The 17,881-nt window shown below is 28.0% G+C and overlaps 2 protein-coding genes across 3 annotated transcripts in view; both read left to right on the top strand.

The window, feature by feature from the left end:
- Positions 1-7,990, top strand: part of LOC107162718 (homeobox protein MSX-1) — a 31,524-nt gene extending 23,534 nt beyond the window's left edge. For both annotated transcript variants that reach the window (XM_089216132.1, XM_015509728.2), the window contains exons 2-4: positions 388-650; positions 2,933-3,111; positions 7,397-7,990. In XM_089216132.1, coding sequence (XP_089072258.1) covers positions 388-650; positions 2,933-3,111; positions 7,397-7,591 — 637 coding nt within the window. In that variant the 3' untranslated portion in view covers positions 7,592-7,990. The remainder of the gene's footprint in view (positions 1-387; positions 651-2,932; positions 3,112-7,396) is intronic.
- A 6,665-nt stretch (positions 7,991-14,655) lies between these two features.
- Positions 14,656-17,141, top strand: LOC107162720 (cilia- and flagella-associated protein 45-like). Its single transcript, XM_015509730.2, has 8 exons — positions 14,656-15,096; positions 15,284-15,444; positions 15,716-15,905; positions 15,961-16,134; positions 16,329-16,502; positions 16,559-16,774; positions 16,844-17,013; positions 17,078-17,141. Exons 1-8 carry the CDS (start codon positions 14,656-14,658, stop codon positions 17,139-17,141), a joined length of 1,590 nt encoding a protein of 529 aa, XP_015365216.2.
- Positions 17,142-17,881: the final 740 nt, after the last annotated feature.

Below are 17,881 nucleotides of genomic sequence, written 5' to 3'. Positions count from 1 at the left end.
GCATAAGATTTGTTTATGATTAAAGCATAGGTAGTTATTATTTTATGGTAAAATATGTAACATGTAATATATTGTATAGTACACAGCAGAATTATTAATACCTAAAAAAAAAAATAAATACATTTTTTAAATTGTTCCAATGAAATTGTATTCACAGAATATGTAATTATCTCGGCATAAATACTTGATATTTTGTACGCACTAAAAAACGTAATTAAGTTCATACTTGATGAATAAATAAATAATTAATATAATCGTACTTCGTAGGTACGAATTGTAGTGTTATTAATTTTTATAAACATATTATTTTACATTAAATCAATAATTTATAAATTATTATTGATACGAAAATTTTGATTTTTAATTTATTTTAATAATTTTATATAGACCAATACCTCAGATTATATCAAAAATCGAGGAATTTGAAACTACTATGATGAATTTAAACACTTCAGAGCCTCCAGAAAATGACAAAGTATTAGAAACGCAAAACGATGATGATCAAAGAAGAAAACCTATGTTCTTGTTTAGCGTGGATTACATATTAAATAAAGCTGGAAAGATGAATACCGAAAACGACACCGACCAGAAAAATAAACAGCATTTCGACTGGTTGTATTGTACACGGTTCAAGCCTCCAAAACTCGACAGTGAGTAACAATACACCTGTTCAATAATATAGCAGTACACGTCATAATGCATGATATAAAAAATACAGTAGCATTATGTCTATGTAAGCTGGTAGGTGTTATTGCAATTATCTTTAATTATTCAAACAAAACAAAACTGAGTTAGTATTAAATAAAAAATTAAATTAATTTTATCTAAAACAGCGTAAAAAAAGAAATTAGTTTTAGTAAGGATAATTTTTCCTATGACCCGGGGGCCGCGTAGCGAGGACCGCTAGTATAAATGGATTATATTGTTACTAAATGTTCAATATTTTTAAAGAGAACTACAAAATAAATAATTATATTTACAGAAAAATTGTTAATATTTAAATGGTGAACCAAAAACGATAAAAATTATTCTTTAAAAAAAAAAAAAAATAAAGCAAATTAAAAAAAAAGGATAATTTTCATCGTTTTTGGTTCACCATTTAAATATCAACAATTTTTCTGTAAATATAATTATTTATTTTGTAGTTCTCTTTAAAAATATTAAACATATATATATATATATATATATATATATATATATATATATTGGTTGACCCGCGGGTCATATGCGGCTCTTTAACAAATTTAATGCGGCACGCACTAAAATTAAATTGTACATTCTAAAATCTAAAATCCCAAATCCAAGAAAAACATTTAAGTACCTATGTCTTTCATGAAATTTTCCTAACAAAATATCCGGTTTCATTTTATTGTAATTATTTTTTTTTTTACAATTCTTCACTAAATTCAGTGAACTGTAGTAGTTGTACAATTTTATATTGATAATTATTGTCATTAAAAACGTAAAATTAAGTACTATTATTTAATAGTTTTTTTTTTTCAATCAAGCCAATTAAGCTTTCTTATGTATACCTTCAGCTATTTTACTTATTGTACAAATATTTTAAAAAGAAATGTAAATTAAAATAAGTATGGTAAAAAATAAAAAAATAAATAAATGTAAGTGACCGCAAGTAATTTTTTAATAATTTTATTTGACCCTTGGTAAAGGGTGTTCATCTTAGTGAGAACTGCTGGTTTATACCTATCATGTTTAATGTTATTGTGAAGCTTATGTGCATTTTTTCTAGAATATGCATCCCTACGATTTTAAATTTTTTTTTTTTAAACGTTGGTTATACATTTAACGTAACAATATTGCCAACAATTCTCTTCTGTAAACATCTAGCCTAGATACAATTTTGTATTGTTTAATAGAGTCACTATTCGGAAAATTTAGATTGAGTATGAATGAATAAGATAAATAATGTATTTATTTACGTCTTTGAAATTAAGCACTCAAAATGTATGCATTGTGCCATGTATGAATCTCCACTCACTACTCTACCAAGGTAGAGCTGCTTTAACAAATATAAATATAAAATATGTAATAAATGCATAAATAAATTGTAAAAACATTTTGAATGAGATGAAAAAGTTGTTTTATTCTTAATGCATACATATAATAGGTCTGTTAAATAATAAATTCTGTAATTTTTCATTAGAAATAATTTAAATATAGAACAACGGTAAATACAAAAAAAAAAAAGTTATACCTACCTTAGAAGTCTTACTGGTACATCGTTCATAATAAAATTTGAAACTTAAATGTATCTATCTTTTGTATATATTTTACTATTTTAAGACCATGTAAAACTTTAATTATCTTATGTTAGATATGACTCCGAAATATCTAATATTATTATTATTTCACTATCGTTTTACGACGTTTGTTTACTGTGTTATTTATAAATTTATAATATTGTACTATGTATTTTCAGTAGCACGTTTCAACGATAATATTACAATGACATTAATATCATCTGTTATTACATTTTCGTCATTTTTTATTTTTCGCGATGGATAGTGAATTTAGTGATTCTAGTGATGATATTAGCAATAAGTAACGTACATGTAAGAAAAGAGTTGAAATAGGTAGAGAACGAGATGTTTTGAAAAAATTGCGTGCCACTACACACGAGTTACTCGGGTTACCGGAGTTACCGGAGAAAAAGATTGAAGTCTATATTTTTTTTTTTTTTTTATAATAATTATTATAATTTTCAATTTATTCTAATTACATTTCAAAGTTGGTACATTTTACTAATATAATAGTTCATAAAATATCATTTTTATTTAATTATTAGATGGGTAGAATTCTATTAACTTTATTTTTGCTCCCCTGAAAAATTTACAGAGATGACTACTACTATTTTTCCCCCGTACCCTCATGTGAATTATAATATTATTAATTATATGTTTTATACGTATAGGGATAAAAAAGAAAGACGGACAACACAGACAGAAACGGAGGCCTGGACGTAATCCAAGAATACCATTTACCACTCAACAAGTTACGGTATTAGAACATGAATTTAGGCGCAGCGCATATTTAGGAGGAACTAATGATGTACACGTATTGTCTGACAGGTTGCGACTATCGGAAAGTAGAGTGAGTACCTATGTTATAAAAAAATAATATTTTTTAAGTACCGACTTCAAACATTTTAACTGACAAAAAATGTTATCAAAAATACAATAAAATAGAATAAACGGGAGGAAATTGATGTGCATCAGAAATATCTCATTATTTTGAAAAAAAATATAAATATTCACGATTTATGATAGTCTAGCATTAGTGTGATAATGTATTGATAATAAAAACCGAGGAAATCGCTTATCTGAATACAATATATCGAGTGTATCTATTCATTGATAAGTCACTATAATGGATGAGTGAAATTTAAATTCAGATAAATCTTCACGTAGAAAAATGATTCTAATCTGAGAAGATTACCATCTTAATGAATATAAAATAATTCTAGATTTCGTCAATTTTGAAATTAAAAAAGTATCTTATAAATAATGAACGTGACTTAACATAACATTTTTTTATTAATTCTTGTCAGAAAATCTTATAAAACCATGTGTAAAATATTCAAACTTGAAATATAAAAATTTCAAAGTAATACATTTTCAAATATAAAATGTAAAATAGTTTGCAAATGTTGGCAGTATTGATAAACTTCATCAAAAATAAAAACAATCTCTTATAAAAAATAATATGTATATGTATTTCGAAATGTTTTAATTACTGTAAGAAAATCTAATGGATAACTGTTTATTAAATGTGTAATCTTTTTTAGTCACAAACAAAAAGTATTTTCAAACATATACCTAAGTCGAAAGTTCAAATGGCCATAGAACATTAAGATACTTAAAATATTTATTTAATAAAAATTTGCTGTAAAATTCTAGCTTTATTGTTTTGAGATATTTTTAAATATCTACCGATGTACATTTTTGAAAAAGATTATAACAATACAAAAAAATAAATTTTACCGAAAACTGCAGGTTTTGTGTAAATATTTAAATTTATTCTTAATATATATTTTTGTTTTTCCTGATTATTTTGTAAATCACTAGATAATTTCTGCATTCGAACTCTCTTCCTGAAACTAACTATTATCGCCCCGTTCAAAATCTAAAAAATATTATTTAGTTCAATATATATATATATTACTTATTATAAGGGCCTGGATTTAAATGCACTTAAAACTCTAAATAATAGCCGAAAATGTCTTTAAAAAATGGATTTTACCTCAACAAATTACCTTTTATAATATTTAATATTTATTTTTATACGATTTGCTATTTTAATTTGGATTTTATTATTAAAATATATTTATTACTTTATTGAAAAAAAATTGGAAAAATTGACTTGATGCTGCTATGATGTTAACACGCATATATTTTGGGGCAATATTATTCATTCTAAATATAGATACTAAAATATATATTAAATAAATACGCTAAATTCGTATAGTTGATACAGACCGTCGTTACTCGACGTATCGTGAATCGTGATCATGAATGAATGTACGATGTGCATACAAATAATGCCTTTTATTGTATGATTTATATATAGTACAGTTGTGTTATATACATACGGGACAAATTACCCCGGGCCGCGCGGCTGGCTTGTGGAACCGGGCCGCGACGGGCGGGTTCGGACCTGTAGAGGTGCGAAGTGATTACAGGTATTGGGTGTTATTGGTTTATTGTGACTAATTATATAATAATAACTGGAGAGTTAAGCTCGCTCGTGCACGGACTCAAGCAACTTGCTTGAAGCAAGTCGTGCTCCGCGCGGTCCTTTCTCGCAGTGACACCTAAGCAGGCGCACCGAGGGTGGGACGTGGTGTTGTTGTTGGTTCTGAAAAAAACCGTTTTGTTTGACTGCGCTGGAAGGTCGGCCGTTGATATGTCTTGATACAGTTGTCGATGTTGGTCGCTCGTCGATGCATGGTTGGCTTCGTTGATATGCTCGTAGGTCCCGACCAGTCAGTCTGGTTCGGTTACGTCAATATTCTCGTGGCTGCCATCTAGTCGGTCTAGATCGGCTTCGTCGAGGTTCGTTGACGTCGGCCGGTCGATCCGGGTCGGCTACGTCGATCGGTTTGTCGGCGCCGGCTGGTCGAACTGGGTCGGCTTCGTCGAGATTTGTCGTAGTCGGCTGGTTCGTTGGCTGCTGCTACGGCTGGTGGTCTTTGGGTCTTCTATTCTTCCAAAGTGGTTGAGTTGTTGACTGGTAGAAGATGAATTGAAGACTGATGATGATTGATGATCCGGTAAAATGCACCGGTATATATAGTCTATATTGTGTTATTCTCTTTTCTGATTGGTCGAGGGTGGTTGTTTCACCAAGTAACAACCACACCTCGATCCCTTTTCACCCGTCATATTGGTGAAACCTACTCGATACTCGATGAAAACCTATATTTTTCCCTGTGTCTCGTTGGGTAAATGTGTTACATTATATTGTCACTCCGGTGTGTTTGCTTGATTGGTGGTCCTGAAAAGGACCATTTTGTGTGGTGACGGTTACTCCGTTACATAGTATATTGAAATAATATGCATTAAAAACCATAAAAATGACCCAACAATGCTAAAAATGCTCTTAACACATAAAAACGCCAAAATAAGCAAAAAATTAAAAAATAAAATTTGTAGCTTTGAAACACTCGTTACACGAATCGAATTTTATACTTGGAAAGCATTGTCTATGATCAACTAAAAAAAGATGCACTTTGCATTGAAATCCGGGATCTTCTTGTTATATAATGCAAATGTTTACCTATAAATCATTTATAATATTATTAAAGTACATGACATAAACTTATATTAGATAACTTGTTATACCGTTTTAATATAGTTCGGGAGTTTTGATTTCAATGATACACGTGGTACCTATTAATAATCACTAATCAGTCACGTGATTAAGTTTATCTTCAAATAAAAATTATTAACTTATACTCAAAAATTAACATAATTATTTTATTCAAAAGACTAGAACAATTTACTATGAGCCATACCTACTCTAACTTAATAGACATTTAATATGTTTAAAAAAAATATTGAAGATATAAATTATGTAAAAATATTTTAATTGAAATACAATTTATTGGGGAATTATTTTTCCTTGAATTTTTAGTATTTCAATTTGATTAGTTTGTAGTCTAATGTTCAAATTTAATTGTTTAAGAAAAATATATTATCTTACAATTTATTATGAAATTAGAGAAAAGACGTTTAACAAAATTTTAGTTTTGATATGAAACGCTGTTTCATCAAAATTATTAACTAGGGAATCCATACAGTTGTATAATATGTTTTGAAATATGTATCACACATATACAATCAGTAATGGATGAGTTCGATTTGAATTCAATGAATATTATTATAATATAATATTTAATATTTGCTACAAAATGTTGAAAATCGAAAAATTCCACATTTCAAATAAGTTTGGTAATTACAAAAAAAAAAAAAATACTAACCATTGTAAAACAACATATTCCTCACTCCGATCAGTACCTGGATTCCAAAATATACAGTAAACCACCCAAAGATATGGCATATTTTTAACTATAACATTAATAGAAAATTAATGTATTCATAGAAAAACCAAAAAAAAAAAATTAATTCTTAAATCACATAGACTCTAATACTGAAATACCTGGAGAAAAAAAATACTTCCAGCCATAATAATGTACCAAAATAGCCTAACCGAAACGCCGTGTGATTATAATTTGTATACTATCATGTATTATTTATTGGCAAGTTAATGATATATTTTAACTGGGCTATGTTATTAATTTAAACAATGTAAAAAGTGTGAAGGTTAAGTGCTATACACGTATTGGACGTCTCTGTCTAACAAATTGAATTTTTGATAAATTTTATCATTTTAATTTTAAATTTATATTTAAAACATCTTATACAGAAACCCGTTGTGTCCTTCCGTCAGTTAGTTATCAGTACAAAGTTAGGATTGTCGATGTTAAGATATTTATTTATTGTCCGTAGTTATTGTACATAGATTAAACATGAAATCAGCATTTATTGTGTTGTATTGAAATACGTATCAGATCACGGAAATGTAACATGCTCGCAATGTGAGCTTCTCTAACTTGTTTTTAACTTGTTAATAGTTATTTAGTAATTCTGCACTAGATAGCATAACAGTCGAGCCTTTGACCTTTAAAGTATATTTTTTATTTATTATATTAATTATAATTTGTAAGGTATGTAAAACTGATGTTTCTGATGTTATCGACCATTAAAGATGTATTTACCAAGACTGATTATAAAACATATTAACAATGATTCTATTACAGTATGATTCAATTTTTCTTTTTAATTAACATATTATAATTTCTACTATTTGTTAACAGATTAAAATATGGTTTCAAAATCGGCGGGCCAGAGAACGCAGAGATCATCATAGTAGTAGTTTTTCTGGATCGTCATGTACTAACTCTACTAACTATTCCTCTCAACAACAACGACTTCCAATATCATCTACGTCTGCGTTCAAACCATTGATGCCATCACACACTTATGTAGAAGGAAATGATTCTTCATCATGAAAATTGAACTTATAAAATATTTCTTATAAAACATAATTAAATTAATGTAAAATATTCCGTGCAAACTCTAAATGGAATATATATATATATTTAACATTAATTTGTATAATTTTCATATAATGTGATTTATATATTATGATTTTGATTTTTCATAAGTTGACGTTCTTATACGTTGCAGCTTTATAAACTGTTGTTTTGAATCATGTGACATACAGACGTGTGTAATATCAAACACTAAATTTGAAAATGATTGTATATTTATTTCCGTGACAAATCTATGTGAAACAACATTTTTCATAGCATATTTATGTTGTAATCGACATTAAAATGATTGAAAAATTTTAATCGTATGTAAATAGTTTCAATTGTATAAAAATAAAAATTTATTTATTGTATAAATATTACCTTGTTCTGAAACAAGAAATTGTTGACTTTTTCAAAATCAAAAACAATTTTGAAATTTTGAAAATGCAGTCTATGATAATTAATTTTACTGATTTGTAAAATTATAGTTAATTAAAGTAGATATGATATTGGGATTATCTATAATTTGAATTGTACCAATCATTTCATTAATGGTGAACACATAATTTTAAAAATACTATATCAACATTGTTTATACTCTAAAATTATTTATTATTAAATGTAAATTAATGTCAAATTGTAAATCAATAATTCAATAAGTAGATAAGTAGATGCGAGATTTTACATATTCTCACATCAACAAATATAGAGAATTTCAATTTATATGACACTCAATGTAGTTTGAGAAGCTAAATAGAATAAAAGTACCTACCTGCCTAAAAATTAAAAAGTTTGTAGAATATGAAATATGGTAAGCTTATAATTTTATGGACTCGGTTATTTATTAATTGGATATAGTATAACTTAAGAAAATCTTTATGCATACTACAACATAAAACTAATTAACAGTTCTATAAACCATGCGTCTTATAATATTACAAAATTAAATTAGATCTATACTATCTACGCTGTTATACAGTTATTACTTGTGCTGACTTAGTACAGGCTTAAACATACTACGCAACTACGGTTTTGGCGGCGGGAGATTAAAATTTCTAGTAAAATTATATTTGGATAGACAGGGCTCTAAACTTAAATCGTAACTACGCTACGTACTATGTGCCTGAAAACAATTGAGTTGATATTTTCTCCTATATGCTTATTATAAAAATAAAACTCGGAGCCGCAGCCCAAAATTCATATTAAATTAACAAATTAGTAATATTTCTCAAATTCTGAAAGACGTTCCTATTTCTCATGTTTTCAACTACAATGAAAGCAGTGCAGGATTTTGTGTCAAGCCCGCAACATAAATGTTTAACCAGCCCCACAGAGTTGCCTAAGCAGCCCACTTATTTCCCTTATTATCTGTGATACGACACGCACACTAGATGCGCTGCCGTCTCGTGAAAATGAACCCGTTAGTATTCGGTAAATAGTTTTCCTTTTATATCTGTGTAAACATATATACATAAATATGGAATCGGGAACCCATGGATAAAGGCTGGCGCTGATTTAAATTTTATAACTTCACCGGTATATATATTCTTTTTATGGGAAACACCGGTGCCGGTTGGCTGAATTTATCATGATTGATGAGGGAATGTCACACCTTTGCTATGATGTGAGTATATGCTTGATGCGTTTTTCCCTCATCACAAACCCTTGTAACTAATATCTTTACAGACCTCCTTTGTTATGTAAGCTAACTTTCTCTGACAAAGTGTGTGATTATACTGTCAATATGTTGCTTTGGTTTTGAAAAAGACCTTTTTAGGCACGTGTGTGTGTGTGTGTTGTTACATATCATCATATGCGTAGAACAGGGAGTGGCTAAGAAGTAAGAATGCCAAAGCTCTCACTCCCCAAATTCTGTTTATCACCAATATATAATAATTTTTTGAGGCTGAACATTTGGTCACATTGTCTCAAAAGCCAACACGTTTGGGTTCAAATAAACACAACGTTTGGACACATTTTCGTTTTTACCAGGGGTAATCAGAGAACGTTTAGATAATCTTTATAAACACGTCATCTACAAAAGTGGTATAGGTACTCATATTATACTTTACCTCCAAACCAATTAATATCAATTATTTTAACTCATATTATTTTGATTATTCTATGATTATTATTGTAGTATACACGACTACGAATTTATATGTAAGTAATACATGCTGTACTTTGCTATCGGCTATAATCTTTATTACCTATGCTTACTTTAATATAATATTATATATAATTTAAAAATGTATTTATTCACTCACTGTGATTGCGTCTATTATACTGTCTCGGACGTGTCTTCAATGTCATACTGAACAGTCATGGATAATCGTATTACTGAAGTGTTTGAAACCCGTCGTGGTAAAAAGTGTATAGTTATTGATCTTTTTTAACTCAGTGAATTTAGAGTAAATAAGGACATCAAAATTTTCTCAACATTTAAAATTTGTTATTTCCATTAATGGGAGACCATATTAATCATGAAGAAACCCCCCTTACAAAACAAAAAGTAATATCAGTATATTAGCTCTGCTGTACATTAGGTGGTGGGGTGGACCTCTGACTAGGGTAGGTTAGATTTGAATGCAATGATAGGTATCATTGTATACGAAAAACGATTCTGAACGGAGATGAATTGTCAGTCTAGGATATATTATAGATAATTAAAAAGAAAATTTTGTATAAATTTCTAGCTTAAAATAATTTGCGAATTTTCGTAATTTTTACGTATTTAGTCAATATTTGAACTTCAAATGCTAATAAAAAAAAAATTGTGCCTACGTATATTTATAATTTTTTAATTACTATAAGAATAACTTATGAGGAACTTTGTATTCAATTTTCAAGTGTTTTGATAGGGCCGAAAAAATTTTATCAACCCTTCAAAAAAATTTTTCAGAAAAATTGAAAATTTCAGTTGTCTATTAATATCTCAAAAAAAGTCAAAACATTTTTAAAATTAAATCATGTAAAGAAAATGCCTATCTAAATAACTGATAAAATTTTCACGTATCTACGACTTATACTTTTTGAATAATAACAAATATTTAAAATCGTTTCAGGATAAATCGTTATCTTAACGCTATTTCGTAAAAATTTAAAATTCAAACGCACCTCAAATTTTTCCTATAATGACGCTTCGAGTTTTTTCTATAGCTACTTGAAGGAAAACTTATGGAAAACTTAGTGTTGTATTTTTAATCCTTAGTTATAAACACAAAAAATTTTATGATTTTCAGCTTTAAAATTACTTGCAAATTTTCGCATTTTCGACAGATTTCATAAAAATTTGTGCCCATGTATTCTTATAATTTTTTAATCACTATAAGAATAACTTATAAGGAACTTTTAATTAAATTTTCAAACAAATTCTTCTCTAATATCCATGAAAACATTTCGTAATCACAATATAATCATCTCGTCTAATATATATGTGTTTTAATCTGTGGTACAATTATTGAACAAATTTTCAATTTTTCAATTTCCGATCTAAATATCTGGTGACATTTTCAAGTATCTACGACTTATAATTTTTGAAGTATAACAAATAATATTTAAATGTTTGACTCGTTTGAGGATAAATCGTTATCATTACGCGATTTCATAAAAATTTAAAACTCAAACGCTCAAAACATTTTTCCTATGACGCTTCAAATTTTCTCTATAGCTATTTGAAGCAAAACTTATGGAAAACTTGGTGTTAAATTGTATAACCTTAGATATAAATACAAACAATATTATGAATTTTGAACTACAAAATAATTTGCAAATATTCATGGTTTTGACAAATTTCTGTCAATATTTGAAATTCAATTAATGCTAATAAAAATTTAATTTGAATTTCCGGTTGACATTTTTTTTGTGATAAAGATAGACAAATTTGTAAGGAATCTTGTATTACATTTTCAAATCTTAGATTTAAAAAGAAAATTTTTTATGAATTTCTAGCTTATAATAATTTTCGAATTTTCGTAATTTTTACGTATGTTGTCAAAATTAAAATTTTAATGCTTGTAAAAAAAAAAAATGTGACTATACATTTCTTTTATTTTTCAACTGCTAGTGTAAAAATATATTATGAGCCTTGTATTAAATTTTCAAATCTTAGAATTAAAAAGAAAAACTTTTATGAATTTCGATCTAAGATAATTTGAACATTGCCGTAATTTTTATGTATTTAGTCAAAATTTGAACTGTAAATGCTTATAAAAAAAATGTGTGACTATATGTTTCTTTTATTTTTTAAATGCTATTGTAAAAATATTTTAGGAGCCTTGTATAAAATTTTCAAATCTTAGGTATAAAAAGAAAAACTTTTATGAATTTCGATCTATGATAATTTGAACATTGCCGTAATTTTTATGTATTTAGTCAAAATTTGAACTACAAATGCTAATAAAAAAAATCGCAAAAAAATCGAAAATTTCAGTGGTCTATAATTAACTCAAAGAAAGTCAAAACTTTTTGAAAATTAAATTGTATATATATAACACTAACATAAACATTTGGTGAAAATTTCAAGTATTTATAGTGATTAGTTTTTGAATTACAACCATATAAAAAAATCAATTTGGTCGAAAACTGGTTTTGCGTAAAAATTCCAGTTTTTCTGTCATTTTTTTTTTGTTTTTCTCGATTTTTTTGAAAACTGTTGGAAAATGTTTACTTTTGACCTCTATAATCCAAGGATCTTCAATTTTACATCGGAAACCACCCCCAAAGTTTGAAATCGAAGCATTATTTCGAATAGTTATGCTGTACACAGACAAAAAAAAAAAAAACACACATCATTGTAAAATCAATACATTCATCACTTCGTTCAGAATCTAAAAGGAAAGCAACTACAGATTTAAATGTGAAACCAAATAAACTCATAGGACATGAACTCTGCAATTTTGAAGATTCAAGTAATCTCATTCATTCTTACGTACATCTCGTATGAAGTTCGGAGAAAATTATTTCCTTAAGTACCAAAATTTTTGTTAGAAGCAAAAGTATGATATATAAATGTAGAACTGATTATTTTTAAAAGGGTGAGCAATTTTGTTTCATGGATTCTGCTGATAGTATTCCAATTTTTACGACTGCTTGTAACTTGTCACTATTAAATAATGCGTAACATGTATTTTCTGATGTTACTTTTTCATACGTGCCTAAACATTTCTTACAAATTTATACGATAGATGTATACATAAACGGATTTTATCTTCCAATTATATATGTTTTTATGGAAACAAATCTTTAACGAGCTTGTATTGCCATTTGGTTAAAAATAAAACAGTTATTTTTTCAATTCCATTAAAAACTTTTGCACATTGAAAAAATTAATTTAGACTGAGATAATAATTAATACCCATAATGCAGTATTAGAATTTAGAAATATTCGAAAACTGTTTAATATCAGGTTGTCGTTTTCATTTGAGTCAAGCCTGGTTTTATTGGATATTAAGTGAAAAAGAATTGTATAAGTATTACATGGAAAAAACCGATGTGTATACAAATGGCTTTTAAAGTTTTTTTGGTCTTAATTGTAAAATATCTAATGAAGTTAGAAATGGTTTTGTTGCTCTAATGTCAGATACACCTGTCCACGTATTTGAAACATTTACAGATTACATTATCAAGATTTTCATTGATGAATATAGTTCGTTTCCGGCATACTTGTGGGCAGAAATTCCATCATCTGATCCTAGGACTAAAAATGGGCCCTAAAAATTTCATCGAAACTTTAAGGACTTTAAGGTCTTTATGGTCTTTAACAGCCTTGGACGATTTTGGAGGATAATGAGGAACGTTTCCTAGTGGTGTCTTCTGGCGGCTCCGGGTAATGCCAAATTGATATAAAAAATATTGTATCATAATAATTATTAGTGAGATATTAGAAAATCTTGGTATATTATTTTTATCTGGACAGAGTTTATAATTACTCTCAACTTTTTTTTCTGTATTACCGAGAACGAGGGAGAGGGGACTGCTGTTAGCATTGCTCCCCCCAAAATAATTACTCTCAATTGTACGTGGAGCTTTTGCATCAGGTTGATGTATTTAAACAACAATTTAATTAATGCTGTAATTTGTTGATTTATATCATTAGTGAAACTGTACTGAGTGTAAAAAAATAATATTATTAAACATAAGATAAAAATTCAATTTTTGATAAATTAATAGTTCAATCAATGGAAAAAAAAGTATTAATTATAATTAGGGTGTAAATAAACTAATTTAAGAAACCAATAATTTTTCACTTGTAAACCCATTATGAACTATGTTTAAATTTGGCTATTATTACAAAGAAAAAAAAACGGAGTTATTTATTTTATAAACAAATATGCTGATGTAGTGATGTGATAATTGTTTATAAAAATAGTTTCTAAACTTGGCCAGAAGTTTATTAGCATAATACCTAAACAGTTTGTTTTGCTCAATAAACCTAACAACTGAACTATACTTACAAATGCCGCTTGTAATAGTTAAAACTTGTTAAAGAATTTTAAATCCATGCATAATTTACTCTATATTTTTGCACCTGGTATTTTCATTGATATTATTTTTGGAGTTTTTTACTCAACAATTAGTATACATGGTGAATTACATAAAAAATATATAATTATTATCTTTGCTATATTATACCCTATTTTTTCAGCCTGACAAGTCTAATCTGATAATGATTATCATAATATCTTACCAACTATTTTATTCGTATTGGGGTTTTCTAAATTTACTCTGAATGTTCATGTAAAATATATTTATACAATCATTTATTATGTAGGAAAATTTGGAAGACGCGCAATGTTAAAATGTTAATATTTCTCGATATGCATTCATAGTGACCGATTAAACAAACTTACAGTTTTAATTTTTTATGAACAGTCATCGAAAAATATATCTACTATTTCAATGTTAAAACATAGTTTCCTGTATTAACGTAGAGTATTTTGAAAATCGTAATATAATATTAGTGTACCAATTTCTCCAGCATCTGGTTATATACTTATACAAACTATATAAATTATTATTATCAACAAAACACTGCAAAAATGAGTACAAAGTTATCCGGTAATGGTGTAGTGGAACCTATTCATTCGAAAAAAAAAGACATGCAACAATATTTTACACCATGTGAAGCGTACAAATTAAACCGGAAGAATGAAAACGAAAAGCAGAAATCTAAGATAACCGATGAAAGCTCCAAACATCAACCGCGCAGTGATTTGGATCAGTACAAATTACAGAAGAAAATATGTAAGCTGGACAAATTAGGTAAATCGATTCAGTCTTTACCGGGCAAACGGGTACTGGATAGAAACACGTACAGTCGGTTAAAAAATGCTGCTGTGGTGGTAACTATGAAAGAACGGCAAATGGCTATTCAACAGCACATTGCCAACGAAGAACGGCTTAAGGCTGAAAGCGAAGCTAGGAAAGAACAGTTACAAAAATTTAACATGTTTAAGACTAAAGGGCCAAAACTTGCTCAGGTCAGCAATATTTGCCACACATTTTTAATTATATAGTAATATTATGATCATTAAATTTTTTTTAAATTTTTTTATTAGGTAGGTACTAGTATAGAAACTACCTACTTCATAACTTTATTTTTCTTATTTTTGTTTCCGTTATAAATGCTTATAATAATCTTCTCTAAATGAGTTTTATATTAAATAGTTAGATGAAGAAGCTAACAAAAAGACAAACTATCTACTAAATAGGGCATATGAGTTAAGACAGGAACAAGAGTACGAAATAAAACAATGCAATTCGTTAATATTGAGTACCAAATGTCATGCAATAAGGTGTGCACAAATTGAAGAAAAAGAACTTATAAAGTGAGTAGGTAATATAACTTGACAGCACTAAATCATTATTTCTAAACAGTTTTGTTTCAGAAATATACTATTATAAATTATAAAACGCTAAGACTTACTAAAAGTTTAATGAGTCAAAAACCGTTGATGGTGAATTGGTTTTTTGTAAACATAAATTCAAAGACAGAATAATAGATATAAATAATATAAATTTACAAAAAAAAATGTTATTATAAACATATATTTTAATTCACATTTACCAAAAATGACAAATCATTAAAATTCGTTTTAGAAAAGAAATGAAGCAAGAACAACGCAGATCGGAGGAAATCATGGAACAACAGCGTTTATTGGCAGCTAAACAGTATGAAAAGGCAGTAGAAGCTGACAGACTAAAAAAAAAATTACAAGCAACAGAAATTGTACAACAAATGAAAGAAAATGAGATCACTAGAGATTGGGAAGCTGCTATAGCTTCAGAAGTACCTATAATTAATGATCAATTATCTTATGTATGTGCTATAATTATTCATTTAGGATGCAAGGATTCGTACAGAAGCTAGAATTGAGGCTCAACGGGCTGAAGTGATAGATTACAAGAATAAATTGTTAAAACAAGCCCAGATGAGAAAAGAATTCTTACAAATTAATGCGCAACTCAAAGATTTAAAATCAATTGAAAAAGAATTAGGCAAAGTTGAAATCCTGCAGGTAAGTTTGTATAAACATATATGAGTTATAGGTATATTATGTTAAAAGCAGTTAGGTTGTATCTACATACATTTTGCAGCGCTATAATTATATTATTTCCAATATAATTTACTAAAACTAAATGTTTTTATCCCCTCACAACCGAAACAAATAATTCTACTTAAATTCAAATTTATTTTGGTTTCCATACGTAGATACAAGCATATGATCGAAAAAAGAATGAACGGGAAATGGCATACGAAGAAGAGGCGATGAAACTCAAAATGTCTAAAGAAAAAGAAATCGCCAAAATTCAAGCAAATCAAAAGGCCACACAAGATTTTCAGGCCGCAAAGGATGAACTAACCGCACTACGAACACAAGACAAAGTAATTTTATTAATAACTTAAATGAAAAGTGTTACACAGAGCAAGTTGATCCGTAGGTAGAACGAGAGTGGCGACGTAAGGAACGCGAAGAGGCTTTAAGAAAAATAAAACAAAACGAAGATTTGAAGGAAGCTCGTCGACAGCAAATTGAAGGACAAAGAGAATTTTATGCTTTTGAAATACAGAGGGAAAAAGAAGAGTTTGACAAAATTATTAAAATCAACGTAGAGGAAATGGAAAAAACCAAAGAATTTGATAGACAAACTAAAATGGTATGATTCTGTTGATTGAAATTATTACTCAATTTAATTTTATTCACAACCTTATGTCTTTGAAATCAGAAACTCAATGAACACAGGAGAAGTTTATTGAAGCAGATTAGTGAAAAAGAATTGGAAAGAATCAAGGAAAGAAAAGAATTTTTCCAGGAAGGTATCAAATTCCAACAAACTGAATCTGATAGGGAAAAATCATTACGTAAAACAATAAATAAGAAAATCGAAGGACTTAGGTAAAATAGAGTTAAATATTTATAATTAATTTTAAATATTATTATGTCCATATTGTTGTTTTAGGACACATAAATTACCAATGAAGTATATACGAGGCGTCGAGAGGCAATTAAAATTAAGAGACTGATATTTTAACAATTTGTATTGTAAAAATACGTTTTAATTCATGAAATACTGTTATTGATGACTAAAATTATTCATAAACGAAAAATAAAATGAATTGCAAACTATACGATAAAATATATTATCATATAGATATTTGTCATAGGGGAAACTGTATAATATGATGTGACTCCTAACTTTAATTTCATTTTAGAGGGTTATTATTTTATTTTATGGAGAAAATAATAACTAACATCGGGGAAACTAGAAAATAACTATTTTTCTGTATTCGGAAGTGCTAAATTTATTTACAGGGCTTCGGCCCCGCTTATATTTTAGATCTAATTGCACTAATAGCAACTAAGCATACAATTTAAATTATAGTTCAATATAAGTTCAAAACGTTTTATTATTTTAATAATCTTAACTAAAAAAATATCTCCTTACAGGTTTGTACTATCACTTCTACATTCAAAATCAATTTAAAATTAGATTTCTTCTTTTAATGGAGAACCAAGATTTCTCCATGAAGTTTTGAGAGCATTAGATACATTGCATCCACAAGACATGCATTGTAATTTAACTTTCGATGCAATGTCTATAATAATAGGTAATCTGGAATGATAAAGATGATAAATTTGTTGGTTACTGTGATTTTGGTAATGATCTAAACCTCGAAGGAAATCAAGTGGGAGCAACATAGGTATTAGTGTTTTTGCTAATAAGCTTAAACGAAAAATGAAAGCTTCCAATTGTTTATTTCTT

Source organism: Diuraphis noxia, unplaced genomic scaffold (assembly GCF_037042655.1).
Source record: "Diuraphis noxia isolate RWA-SAM2 unplaced genomic scaffold, SU_Dnox_SAM2 contig0001, whole genome shotgun sequence".
Taxonomy (NCBI): domain Eukaryota; kingdom Metazoa; phylum Arthropoda; class Insecta; order Hemiptera; family Aphididae; genus Diuraphis; species Diuraphis noxia.
Note: the sequence above shows the minus strand (reverse complement) of the source record. Positions and strands in the feature narration are given on the sequence as shown.